Below are 14,063 nucleotides of genomic sequence, written 5' to 3' on the forward strand. Positions count from 1 at the left end.
TGGCAGCTTGAAGAGGCCTGGACTTCCAACTCCCAGAATTTTCCATCCAGCTATAGAATCATAAGCATAGTTGCTGTTTCAGCTTAGCAACTGCTTCACTTAATAACTGAGTAGGTGGTCCCTATTGGGGCCACTAAACAAGAACTACTTCAGGATAAACTTTCCTGTAGGTGCCTGGATGCCATGCGGTATACAGCTTTAAAAGTTTTAATCACCCTTACTTTGCATTGGACTCAAAGCAAAGTAGGACTTGAAGCAAAGTTCCTATTTTTCGGAGTATAATGCTATAGAGTATCCTTTTCCCTCAAAAAAGAGGCTGAAAATCTAGGTGCGTCTTATACACTGAATATAGCATTTTTTGCCTCCTGAAACCCCGCCCCCTTCACCAAAATGGCCGTATAAAGCCTTTAGGAAGCTTTCAGAGTGCTCCTGGGGGCTGGGGAGGGCAGAAATGAGCAAAAAAGGCCTGCTTTTTTGCTCAATTTTGCCCCCCCCCCCAGCCCCCAGGAACACTCTGTAAGCCTCCTAAAGGCTATGCATGCCCTTGTTTTGACAAAAATGGGTTGTTTTTTGCTTGTTTGTGCTCCTCCATTCTTCGGGAACACCCTACAAGCCTCCTAAAGCCTATTCATGCCCTTTTTAAAAAAAAAATGGGCCCGTTTTTGCAAAAAACGGGCTGTTTAAGGGAGGTTTGCAGAGTGCAAAATCTTTTTTTAAAAAAATTGACTCTTCAAAACCTTGGTGCGTCTTATACTCCGGTGTGTCTTATACTCCGAAAAATACGGTAGGACTTAAAGCAAAGTAGGACTTGCAGGCCACAAGTCTTAAAGAAGGAGTCAGCATGGATTCTGCAAGGCTAAATCTTGGCTCACCAGCCATTTTGAGTGTTTCAGAGTGTCTGTTGTTAAGTTGAGGAGATGACCCTGGGCATGTTATATATTTGGATTTCTAAAAATCTTTGGACAAAGTTTCTCATCAGAGGTTCTTTAGTAAATTTTAATGATTGTGGAACAGTAATCCCAAAACAGAACATTGGAGTATATGGTACTTTTTCTTGAAAGGCGGAGTATAAAAAAATATATGTTGGAACTAGCTTTTTAAACTTATTCATAAATGATTATTAGGTAGGAATAAAAGGTGTGCCGATCAAGTTTGCAGGTGGTAGCAAGCTATTCAGTCCAGCAAGCAGTTTCATTTTGAATTCCAGACAGATCACTCTGAATTGGGTCAGGCAGTGTTTTAATTTAAGGAAATGTAAAGTGACCCATATGGGGATTTTTTAAAAAAAACTTAAGTTCATGACGGCAGTTTGGGGGGGCGGGGATGATCTACTGTAAATAACCAAGAAAATATCTTGGGTCATAAAGGAGAGTTGAATTAATGTGTCAACTCAGTATGTAGTAACTATGAAAAAGGTAAATTCAGTGCTATGCATTATTATTGGAAAAAAAACAGCTTGGTAATATTGCAGTGTGCTTGTATACAGATAGTCCTCGCCTTACAACCATTTGTTTAGTGACTGTTTGAAGATGCAGCGGCACTGAAAACATGCAAACAAGGTCATAAAATCAAACATGACCCTTAAAAACTGCTTTGATTAGCCATGGAAATTCTGGCGCTAATTGTGGTTGTAAGTCAAGGACTGCCTATAGATCTATGGTTCATCTGCATTTGGTATTGTGTCCTGGTCACCATAAGAGATAAAACAGGACAAAGTGCAGAAGTAGCAACCAAAACGATTGAAGGACTTCAGAGCCAAAATACTTGGGACCCTTTCACTTAGCAAAAAAGGAGAGGGTTGTGATGTCTAAAATCATACATGGCCTAAAACAAGGATGTCCAAACTTGGAAACTTTAAGACTTTTGGATTTCAACTCTCAGAATTCCCCTGCCAGCATGGCTTTTCTCAGGAATTCTAGCAGTTGAGGCCCACAGATATTTAAGTTACCATTCTCAAAACATTTAGGAACAGGGACTACTCAATAAAGTGTTTGGAAAGGAGGCACTTCCTTACATTGTCATTAACATAAATTCATTATCATAAAACATGATGGTGGCTATTAACGTGGGTGATGTTAGTATTTATTAGCTGATAACCTGGCGTTGCCCAGGTATTTATTTATAGGGGGAAAATGTCTGTACCAAACGTAATTTCTAATGTTGGATTTTTCCCCCTTACCAGAGGGAGCCCCCTTGTGGAGTACTGTGAAACTGTTACCATGGCAACTCCACTGTGCTGTACAGTAGAAGCCATTTTATGGCAGTATAGTAGAAGCCATTTTAAGGCACAACAGACTGTATCTTAACAGAACACACACACCCCCAAGGGGTGTTAAGTGTATCTTACCTCCACAGTATTTGTTTCCAGGGAGTAAGTCATCTGTGTACCAAGTTTGGTTGAAATTATTGAAGCATTCAGAGTTATGCTGGAACATACACACACACAGCCATTTATATATATATAGAGAGATTTTTATTTATTAAATTTATTGGCTGCCAATCTTACAACAGGGCAACTCTGGACAGCACGCAATATTAAAAGGGTAACATTATACAAAACCTATACACAATACAAACAATATAACAATAAAAATATAAAAATATAAATACTCAACCCTAATTAAAAGAAGGGGAGGGTGTAGGATGAGCAAATGGGGATGTTGGGATCTGTTGTTAATTTATCAACTGCCCCCAATATGAAGCCCCAACCATTCTCACTGGAGAATGTGATTTATGACACAGACTGAGGGGAGGGAAGAAACGGGGGCAAAGTTCAGCCGCAATTTAAATGAGGTCAGATCTCACTGCAATGGGATATTGCCAAAGTGGTGTTTCTAATAAATGACTGGATTTCTTTTGAAACTTGGCTCCAGGCTCATGAATTAATTAGGGCATCTTTCGGAAACCTGATAGGCAGGTCTTTAAACTCTTACAGAAGACCTGGAGGATTGAAGGCCACCTCACTCTCCAACCTTAACAACTTTTAAGCCTGGAGGACTTCAACTCCCAGAATTCCCCAGCCTGCTGGCTGTTGGACCTAGAGACTCCAGATTGCCTCTGGTCTGGGGGTCTGCATACCTTCCAATCCCAGGTAGAGGTCAGCAGTGTTAGAGCAGCAGGTCTCGGTTGCCTCATTGTAGGCACTGCAGATCCATCACATTGGCTTTCGTGGTGAACAATATGCTAAGCTAAGGTGAGCCTTGACTGACCCAGCAGGTAGGTTCTTAGGCTGTTTTGTCCTGAAAAAAGTGGTTTCTTCTTTTAGAACAGAAATCTTAAGAACAAATATCTTTTAAAAAAAAAACAACCTAAGGATTTGGGATAAGGAGGTTTAACCAAAACAGGTGTTGTGTAAGGACAAAGACTATTTTCCATACTGTGTATCCCTTCCTATGTATGTCTTATGAGGGAAGCATAGGTGACAGTGGTGTCGATCCTGATGGGAACACCCTGGATTTTTAAAGGGTGTGTTGCTGCATTGTGCACTGCTGCCACACTGAAGAAATCCCACACACACATACACACACTTGGGTAGCAATTGACATACCGTATTTTTCGGAGTATAAGACGCACCTTCCCCCCCCAAAAAAAGAGGGTGAAAATCTGAGTGCATCTTATACACTGAATATAGCATTTTTGACCTCCCGAAACCCCGCCCCCTTCACAAAAATGAATGTGCAGAGGGTTTGGGAAGCCCGCAAAGTGCTCCTGGAGGCTGGGGAGGGCAAAACTGAGCGAAAAACGGGCTGTTTTTTGCTTGTCGTCGCCCCCCCCAGCCCCCAAGAGCACTTTGCAGGCCTCTCAAACTCTCTGCATGCCCCGTTTTTCACAAAAAATGAGGCGTGCAGAGGGTTTGGGAGGTCTGCAGAGTGCAAAAACTCTTCAAAACCTTGGTACGTCTCATTCCCTCGTAAAATACGGTACGCTGTGCAAACGCAGCCCTTGTAAACGAAGTGTGGGAGGGAAGGAAGGAAGGATGGAAAATAGACCTGTGATGTTTTTGGACATTGAATATTTATGCACTGAGGAACCACAGATTTGAAGAACTCTGGGATATGTAGGCAAAGACGACCTATGTAACTGACAAACTCAAAGAGATTCCGAAAGGCGCAGAGAAACACAGCCGGCACTCCCAAAATAGACCGGGCCCATTTCTCTACCTGGTAATGCTGATGCCATTTGAGGGGTGCTATATTGATTTGCATTCTAGCCTGTTTTCAAATTCTTTTTTGCTTTTGCATGTTGTTTCCCCCCCCTCCCTTTCTTCCACTGTGTCCCTCTTTCTTTGACCCTGATGATCCCCCATCTTTTCTGTCTCCCTAACAACAACCCCCTCTTTTAAAAAAAAATATTACTATGATTTTCCCCTTTGTTTCCTGCCTCCGTCATTCGCAGTCGCCCGAGGGGACGGAGTTATGGGATCCTCAGGCTGTCCAGCAGCCTGCTGAGGACATTCTAGGAGCCCCCTTGGCAGCCAGCAGGCTTGGGGGTTCCGTTCAGGTACATAAAGAGGGATGGGGTGGGTGGTGGGAGGTGGGGTGGGTGACCCACCTGCTGCTGCCGGACCCCAGCCATGCCGTGGAAGTCTTCTCAGCTTTCTCCCCCCCGTGACTCTCTGTATGTCCAGTCATTGTGGCATCGGTTTGCTTTTCAGTCCTGTTTTGACGGCACATGGGCCATTTCAGAAATACTGAAATGCAGTTTGTCCTGCCTTGGAAATAGATAGTTTACCTTTCTCCTCGTCGCTCATTCTGCTTGGCTCCCAAAAATCGTGTGGGAAGAGTAAAAAAAATACAATTCTTTTCTTCCATAATGATTCTTGTTAAGGAATCAGGTCTGTTTGGCCTCAGGAGGTGAACTTTACAAAAAATTAGGGAGGAGAAGGAAAGGGGTGGAGGGGGGAAAGGGAGGCTTAACCATTTGGAAGTTTAAATCGATAAACGTATTTGCCAGCTTAAGAAGAAAATGTTAAAACCATACTCGGTAGGTCAAATTTCTACAAAAAGCCACTTGTAGAAATTTAAGAGAATCTACTAGCAAAATCTTGTGAATATAGATAGGAATAGAAACCATGCTTAAAGCTGAGGTGTGTTCCTTGTTTTTGCTGTGTGATGGTGTGTGTGTGTGTGCACGCATGCACCACTTCAATGCAAGAGTGGATTCCAGTTCAACCATAAGAGTATCTAGAAAAAAAATGGTATACACATATATGTACAGTATGCATTCCATTCTGTTCTTCTGCTCTGCCTGTCATTGGTCTCTTAAGTCCCATCTGCTTTTGGAGATGCAAAACTTCCTCACCAGGACAAAGAAAGAAACCCAAATTCCTGGATTTGCAGATGTTCATTGCTTTCTGTTGGGTTTCATTTGGGTTTGTCGAGCCAGAAATCTTCACAAAGGCCCGTGCTTTCTACAACCTGGAAATCTCATCTGGGTACTGAATTAAATATTGATTTTAATCTAATTTGCATCTTAATGTCCAAAGTTTGTTCATAGCAAGGTCTGATGTGTATTTTGTATCTCTTTGGTAAAGCTTTTTAGCAAACAGTACCAAACATTTAAAGTTTGGGTCAAGAGGGAAAAAGAACAGTAGGCAACATGCTGGGTGCAGCTACCCTTCTTCATGTTTAGGTGCTCTGTAAACTTGCTTGCAGGGCTGTTCTACCTTCACGAGGACTAGACACATTAAAATAATAATGATTATACAATAATAATAATTCTAAATTTATCGGACTTCAACATTCTGACACTAGAAAAAAACCACCCTACTTGGAACAGCTTATATCCTCCGGCGTTACCTTAACAGTTCCAATTATTATATTATTATTAGTATTAGTATTATTAGTATTATTAATTATAATTAATTAATTGAAATTAATTAAGTAATAATAATAGTATAATAAATAATAAAATAAATAATAAATAAATAATAATAATAATTAATAATAATTAATAATAATTAATTAATAATTATTATTAAATAATTATTAGATTAAATAATAATTTGATTAAATAATTATTAATTAAATAATAACGATTATTATTATTATTTAAAGATGACAGAATCAAAGTAGTTGATGTAAGACTAGTGACAATCGTTTACAATGGATGGATTTTAAATGGTGGGATTCTCGGATGGCCTGTCTTTGTATGATAGGAAGTTTAACTAATTCACATCTGTGCTGGATTTCTAGCTCTCATGGCCAAGTATGTTAGCTTTTGTCTTTTCTGTGTCTTTGTCTGTGGTTGCCTCTTCCATCTTCCCCCACCACCACCGGGCTCCTGTGTGCACTGCTTTCCCATCTGATGCGCATCTGTGACCAGCACCAACTGTTGCTTAATGCGAGAGTCTGTACCCTCATAAGCAGAGGTGGGATTCTACTGGTTCAGGCGAACCGGTAGCTTCAACGATCAGTGCACGCTCACCGAACCGGTTGTTAAACCGGTAGGATCCCACCACTGCTCATAAGACAGGAACCGAAACCATACATTGAACTGGGTCGGCAACCCCAGTAATGGATGTTACTGGTACAGCTGCATTGGTACAGCTGTTAAGTAAAATCTTGTGTCAGCGTTCCAAATATCATCCAGAATTAAATCAGAGTCAAAGGCTTAGCTTTCATCAAAGTTCCAATTTAATAAGAGAGACATGTTGGTACAATCTGTGGAAACCAGAATCTGAAAGCTTCCTGGGGTTTCCACTCAGTTGAAAGTTCATGATCTTGGCCCCACACCCAAAAGTCCATCACATGGTCCAATCTTCCTCTGCCACCCTGGCATTTCTACCCATCTAGTTCCAGTCAGGTGCAGAGGTGCGGAGACAAAGGATGACCTTGGGCTTCTAGAAAGGAATGTCTTATTTTGACAACAACACATTCTACAATTCTACTCCTTACTATTCCCCCTCCCAATTACTACACTAGTGAAATAGCATAGTAAATTGAGAGAGAGAGAGAGTGGCAGGCCAAAGATCCTAAAAGGAATATGACTGCAGGCCTGACACCTTGGTTTGAGCCAGAGAGGAAAGGAGCAATTTGTTCAGAAAAGAACTATTATTTCTGAATCTCCTGAATGTGAAATGACATTGTTCAGGAAAACCAGCTTTAGCCCACTTCAGCTTTTCCAAAATTAAGGATCTCTCTGTCCACTTGATAAAGATGCTGAACCTCCACACACACAAATGTGTTCCTTTACCATAAACCGGGGGGGGGGGGGGGTGTCCAAGGAGATAGTCCTTGACTTATGACTGTAATTGAGCCTGGCAGTTATGGTTGTAAGTCAAGACGGTCGTAGAGTGGGTCATCACATGACCAGCCTGGTTTTACATCCCTTGGTTTACAGCAGTCATTAAGTGAACACCATGTTGCTAAGCAAACTTATTGTTCTCTATGGGGCAGGTTTTGCCAATAGCTGGAAGTAAACGCTGGTCTCCAAACAAAATGTTATAAGTCACAGTCACACAAACGTGTCAAGAGTTTTGGCAGTGTGATTATTATTATGAGATAAACCCAGGAGCAAAACAGAGCACACAGAGCCTTTAATAGTTGTTTATATATAAATATATACAGACATACACATAGTAGATAAATCCCTTACCACTCAGCTACGGACACAAGAAGAGAAATGAGATACACAAGAGAAAAACGCCCTCTAATGGCCACCTAAATATATATATATATATATATATATACATGTATTGCTGAATCATCCTCATTGCATCAGCTTACAGTTTACTGCTTATAACCTTACATCAGCTGCCAGCTATTAAATCCTCAGTACCTGACAAAACGGCTGTAAATTACCCAGCGTCCAAATGCAGTCTCATGACCATGGAGAGACGCTGGCCGTCATAACTTCAGAACTGGGTCAAAATTAGCTTTTGGGGGGGCCTGTCATAACTTCAAAGAGCCACTGAGCAACCAGCCGTAAGTCAAGAACTGCCTATATTATTTTCATTGGGAGGCAGGTTTCTGTTGGATGGAATTTCATATCGAAAGTTAGCCCCCTTCGCTTTGAAAGCTTGGCTGGATGTAAGCAGAGGCCTTTCTTCCTGCAGCCGCTTTCTGCAGGAACAGAAACAAGATTAAGAAGCGGAGCGAAGTTTTGATTTGTACCGTAGTAGCATGAGGCCAGCATGCCTGAGCCCTGCTTTGTCTCTCCCGTTCATTTCCCCTCTTTGTGATACTGCAAAGACCCTAAGCCACCTCTAGCTGAAGCCCTGCCCAATATTCCTGGCTCTTCACCTGCTTGCTCTCTTTTAGGTCATGAGTTCTACCAATGGGGAGTTGAACACGGATGACCCCACTGCCGGCCACTCAAACGCCCCCATCACCGCACCTGCCGAGGTTGAGGTGGCAGACGACACAAAGTGAGTAACTGGTTCACCTGTCCTAGTTTTGCTAGGAGCCTCTGTGGCTTGGATTAAGCACTGTAAAACGGAGTGTTGTGACCCACCAGGAGAGCTGGCAGTAGATTCAGACAGGGAGGAACCTGGGCCAGTCCTGGAGTCTGGGGAAGGCTCTGATGAGAGCTCTGTGTCGGAGGCAGAGAGGGGACAGAGCCATATGCCAGTTTTCAGCTGCCTTCAGAGTCAGATATCAGTGAGGCAGACGAACAGCTGGAGCCTGTTCCCAGTGTGCGCATGCGCAGAGTTGCCAGACGAAGGGAACAGCTAAAGAACAGGGGTCGACTTGGGAGTAAGGCCACAGTGGATGATGAATGGCCCCTCCCAGAAGAAATAAAAGAGGAGTGAAAGGGGAGGGGAGTTTGCAGGAGACAAGTAGTTCGCTTGAGACTCCTTGCCACGTGTTGCAGATATTGGCCTGGCAGCTGTCCAAGCCATATAAGGTCTGTGACGGTAAATCCTCCCTTGAAAGACTTTGCTGGATGTGAATGAGCAGAATTCAGAGTCAATTAATAAAAAGGGTTTTTTGTTGGGACAAAGAGTTGCTTCATGCTCTTGGGAAGACTCGGTCAGAACAGGAAGTTGATGGAGGAAGGTGTGTTAGGGCTGCCTTGGGATTATGGCAGCCAGCTGGAAGCCATCATGGCTCTAAAACAGGAACTTGGGAGCTTCAAGACTTGTGGACTTCAACTCTCAGAATTCCCCAGCCAGTCATTCTGGGAGTTGAAGCCCACAAGTCTTAAAGTTCCTAAGTTTGGATACCCCTGCTCTAAAATAACCAATGTAGAAGGTCCATGAGCCGAAAACATGGTGAAGTTTTGAAACTTACACAAATGTCCTGCTCCATCTAACCCAGTGGTTCTCAATCTTCCCAATGCCGCAGCCCTTTATTACAGTTCCTCATGTTGTGGTGACCCCCAACCATAAAATTGGTGTCTCGGTTCCTAAGACCATCGAAAATATGTGTTCTCTGATGGTCTTAGGCGACCCCTGTGAAAGGGCCATTCGACCCCCAAAGGGGTCCTGACCCAGGTTGAGAACCACTGATCTAACCAGCCTCACCTCTCTTGTCTGCCAGCAGAGAGCAGCTTTTCCATCACTTACTACCTGAAATATTTTGACCTAAAATTGCTCAGGAAGCCACATTCTGAGTTATCTGTCAAAAGGTTCACTTTCTCAATTATCTCAAGAGGGTCATAGGATGCCTTTTAATGAGCGTTGACTGATAACTCGGTTGCAAACTAAGTTAATTGCCCCTCTCAATTAGCTCACAAGATGTTGGCTTGGACCCCAGTCTGATTTGGGGCCGATTTCTCCTGGTCAACTACCGTATTTTTCAGACTATAAGATGCACCAAGATTTCGAAGAGATAAGTAAGAAAAAAAAGGTTTTGCCTTCCCTCAGCCCCCAGCAGCCCTCTGCAGACTTCAGCAGGGCTGGGGCAAGGCAAAAAAGCCCCCGTTTTTGCCTTGCCCCATCCCTGCTGAAGCCTGCAGAGTGCTGCTGGGGGCTGAGGGAAGGCAAAAAAGCCTCCGCATTTGCGAAAAACGGCCCATTTTTCCCAATGGATGTGGGGGAGGGGCTTTGGGGGCCCAAAAATGGCTGTATTTGGTGTATAAGATGCACCCAACATTTCCATGCTCTTTTTTGGGGGGGGGTGCATCTCATGCTCCGAAGAATACGGTAATCCTTTTGTTCTGTGATCTGCTGACTTGAGGGTTATCAGGACTTCTTATGTCTGATAAGAGCCGAAGCCCATGAAAAATAGATCTTCTCTGGCTGTCTCTATACCTTGGATTTTCTGTCTCCGTATACCTGTAATGTCAGGGGTGTCAGGGAGACAGTGTAACCTAGTGATTAAGGCACCAAGCTAGAAACCAGGAAGTCTGTGAGTTCTAGTGCCCCCTTACGCATGAAAACCGGCTGGTGATTTTGGGTCAATTACCAGGAGACTGTGAGTTCTAGTCTTATCTTAGGTATGAAAGCCAGCTGGGCGACTTCGGGCCGCCACTCACTCTGCTTCATTGTAACCCACCTCACAGGGTTGTTGTGTGTGGTAAATAGGAGGAAGGAATATTAGATACATTCGCTGCCTTATAAAGTATAATGAGCTGTGGTGGCACCGCGGTTAGAGTGCAGTACTGCAGGCTGCTTCTGCTGACTGCTGGCTCCCTGCAGTTTGGCAGATCGAATCTCAGCAGGCTCAAGGTTGACTCATCCTTCCTCCATCCGAGGTGGGTAAAATGAGGACCCAGATCGTTGGGGCCAATAGGCTGATTCTATAAACCGCTTAGAGAGGTCTGCAAAGCACTGTGAAGCGGTATATTAAGCCCAAGTGCTATTGCTATAAAAGCGTTATAAAAATCCAATAAATAATCATTTTCAACTTGACAAACTGAAAATGTCACCTCCTTTCATTTAAATAATAATACAAACTAATATAACGTGGCTATCCTTTCTCCCCAGGTGCTGCTGTTTCTTTAAGAGGAGGAAGAGGAAAACTATCCAGCGCCACAAGTGAAATATTCCTGTTGGTCGAAGCCAGGATCCTACTGGGACTGCGTTTCCCCCACCCTCCTTTGACTTCCTGGCTGAGGATAATGGATCTTGATGGAATAGGAGGGGGCACTGTTTCCCTCCACCTGCTCTCCCACTCCAGTTTTATTGGTGGGTAGGGACACAGGCGGCTTTGACTGTCCTAGCAGGGACACGGGGGTAGGGGCTCCCCCCATCCATTTTTTCCCCCTTTCCCCTTCTTCCCAGGAGATACAAAGGAAGGGGTGGGCAGAAAAAGCACGTTGGACTTCTTGCTCAAGTATCCTCCTCCTCTTCCTCCTGGTCCACAGAGAGAGAGAGAGAGAGAAAACAGCATTAATATTTATGCAGCAGTTTTCCTTCCCTTCCATTTGTCATGTTTATTTGTCCTCCGCCCCCCCCTTTGGAGCTCCTCAAAATAGCTTTTGGAACAAAAAAAAACCACAAACAGAAAATGGGAATCAATTCTACTTGTTTACCTTTAGAAGAAGCAAAGTGATGATTCTGAGAACAGCCCTGCACGTATTTCTTCTTCTTCTTCTGTTGTTTGCTTCCGTCTCTCTTAAGTTAATTTAAAAATGGCGTTTTTTGGCCTTCATGCCGCAGCATCTCCCCCACCCCTTACGCCTTTCCTGTTGTGGCGATGCAAATGGTTTTGCTTATTTTTTTTTTTTCTGCTTTGAGTTTTAAGGATGTCCCCCACCCCAATGTCTCCCTGGTTTCTTGTTGTTTTTTCCCCCAGTTTATTTTTACCAGCCCTGCCAAATTACTCTTGGGTGACATCCTTTAGGGAAGCTTTGTCCCCCCCCCCCCGTACCCCAAAATAACACGAGAGGTAAAAATAAATGTATCGTGCAGGGGGAGAGAGGGAGGGAGGCTGGGGAATGATTTACACACTTCCTCATTTCTCAGTGCACTTTTTTTTGTAGCAATACCAGCAACATCTGTGTCTTGAAAACGATCCAATTTTAGATTTTTTTTAAATTAAAAAAAATGTTAATTAAGTTCTACCCACTCCCAGGTGGGAGAGAATTAAGGGCAAAAGTCTTGGATCTCAGGAACGGCAGCCTGCCAAACATATAAACCCCAAAGCCAACATCCATTGTTAAGAGAACCATGGAGACGAAGGGGACCTTTTCATGACCAAAGTGAAACCTACATGGACAGGGTCACTAGGTGAGACCGTTCCATATGGTGGCCCTCGCAGCACCTGGGTACTTCCAATTTCATTTGAAATTAAATAGCTGGCCGCAAACTCCTATTTGAGGGGAGAGAAGGAGGCCCACTGATGAAGCGTTGTGCAAGGACAATCCACTCTTCTTGTTTTGGTCTGTTTTTTCTCAAAAAACCCAACAGCCGCCTGCATTCCCAGCTTCCCAGTTGAGTGATGGCTTGGAATCGGCTCCTGCAGAACCACCGATAGGACTGTTATTAGTACGAAAAGGAGCAAAAGGCTGTTACAAAAACCAGCCAAGCCAAGCCAAAATCTACCTTGCCAAGGAAGGGAGATGGCTTTAGAAGAAGGCCCGTGTCTGGCTTTCATGCTTTTATATCCCTTCGTACCCCATCACTAGCTTACGTGTCTACCCCGGCCTTAGACTAAGTTGTGCCTGGGGACACTGCGGCCCATCTGCCTGGATTGAACATATACACGCTTCTCCCTTCCGGTTGACCCAAGTCAAAACAAAACAGCTGGTCTGCGGCCATCAAAGCTACACCTGTCCGAGCTGCTTCAGCATTGTGACAATAGCAGTTACTACTTTAGATATATTTTTGTACCAAGGGATAAGACAATTGGCCCTGCGTTGCTCCGAAATATTTGTCTTTCACTCCGTGTGGTAAATTACGTGGCACTTGGAATGTCGGGATGTGGCCTGCTGGGGAAATGGTGGCAGGGTTAGTACTGGGGGTTGGGGATGGGGGAATAGATACTTTTGGTCTCTGCTAAACTAAAGAGCACTCTTGGGTGGGTGGGTTACTGCTACAGACCAAAGGAGTGCAACTTTTAAAATTCACCACACACCTCATCGTTAGTGCTAAATCCTATCTATTGGACTTCATTCACCCCCTCCTAATTATGAGGGTTACTGCCTCCTCACCTTATAGCCTTGAAGTTGTTCACTTTCTAGAACTAGATTTAAACCTTCCCCCCCCCTCCCCTCCCAATGCGGGTTTTAAGATTTGAACCCCCTCCTTTCGGGGTTGCGTAATCGATGGCAATCCTGCCGATGACTCTGAAGGGAATGGAGTGGGTGCGGATCCTCCCAGCCCAACCGTTTAATTCAAAAGCTGGCACTTAATTCTTTGTGCTTTTTTCAAGGTGGATATGAATTTCTTTGCCCTATTTTGAATGAATGTTTTTGTGGCCATTTGAAATAAGATTTAAAAAAAAAGAAAAAAAAAAGGAAAGCAGGGACTAAAACTCAGAACATGATCTCACTTTATTGATCTTAGTTTATAAACTTTGTTAACAGCAGTGCCTCTGCCATGCTAGAATCACAAGGATACAGGAGGTCCTAGGGAAAATTCTTGATTTGGGCAACTTCCATTAAAATAGGATTGCTTAGATATGTGCAGTGTTTGAGTTTGTTTCCCAAACAATGCAAAGAGAAAAACAGAATACAGCCTTAAGCATTGTGCTGGAAAAAAAAAATTATATAGTTCCAATCCCAGGAAGGTGTAAAAGAAATTTAAAAAAAAATTAAAATGTTTATGTAAAGAGTGCATGAGTGTGCTTGGACTACCAGTTGCAATGTGGATTATTCTTTTTTTTTTTCTTTTTTCTTTTTCTTTTTTTTAATGTGACAAAAAAGTTTTAAGGGACAACTCAAATGACAGAAAACAAAAATCAATGAGGGTTGTAGTTGGCCTTCCGAGCTCTGGTCTTATTATCAGGTGTATGTTTCGGCCCATGTCTGATTTGCATCAAAATGAATTTTGCAGACTTAATTGTGTGGTTGTTTTGTTTTTTTAATTATGTAACAAAAGAAAAAGGTAATTTCAAGTCTGAATAGAAATGAGATTTGTACTGGTGTAGCTCCGAAGCAGAAGAGAGATTGTGGCATTGCAAATTTAGTTACTGCTTTAAAAAAAAAAAGTGTACACAAGTTATGGTGTATAAGTT

The 14,063-nt window shown here is 43.1% G+C and overlaps 1 protein-coding gene across 1 annotated transcript in view; it reads left to right on the forward strand.

Annotated features, from left to right (window-relative positions):
- CSNK1G2 (casein kinase 1 gamma 2) overlaps positions 1–13,608 on the forward strand; it is a 132,456-nt gene extending 118,848 nt beyond the window's left edge. Inside the window, exons 11-12 of the mRNA XM_032209282.1 lie at positions 8,262–8,368; positions 10,871–13,608. Coding sequence (XP_032065173.1) covers positions 8,262–8,368; positions 10,871–10,925 — 162 coding nt within the window. The 3' untranslated portion in view covers positions 10,926–13,608. The remainder of the gene's footprint in view (positions 1–8,261; positions 8,369–10,870) is intronic.
- Positions 13,609–14,063: the final 455 nt, after the last annotated feature.

The sequence above is a fragment of the Thamnophis elegans genome, chromosome 1, assembly GCF_009769535.1.
Source record: "Thamnophis elegans isolate rThaEle1 chromosome 1, rThaEle1.pri, whole genome shotgun sequence".
NCBI lineage: Eukaryota > Metazoa > Chordata > Lepidosauria > Squamata > Colubridae > Thamnophis > Thamnophis elegans.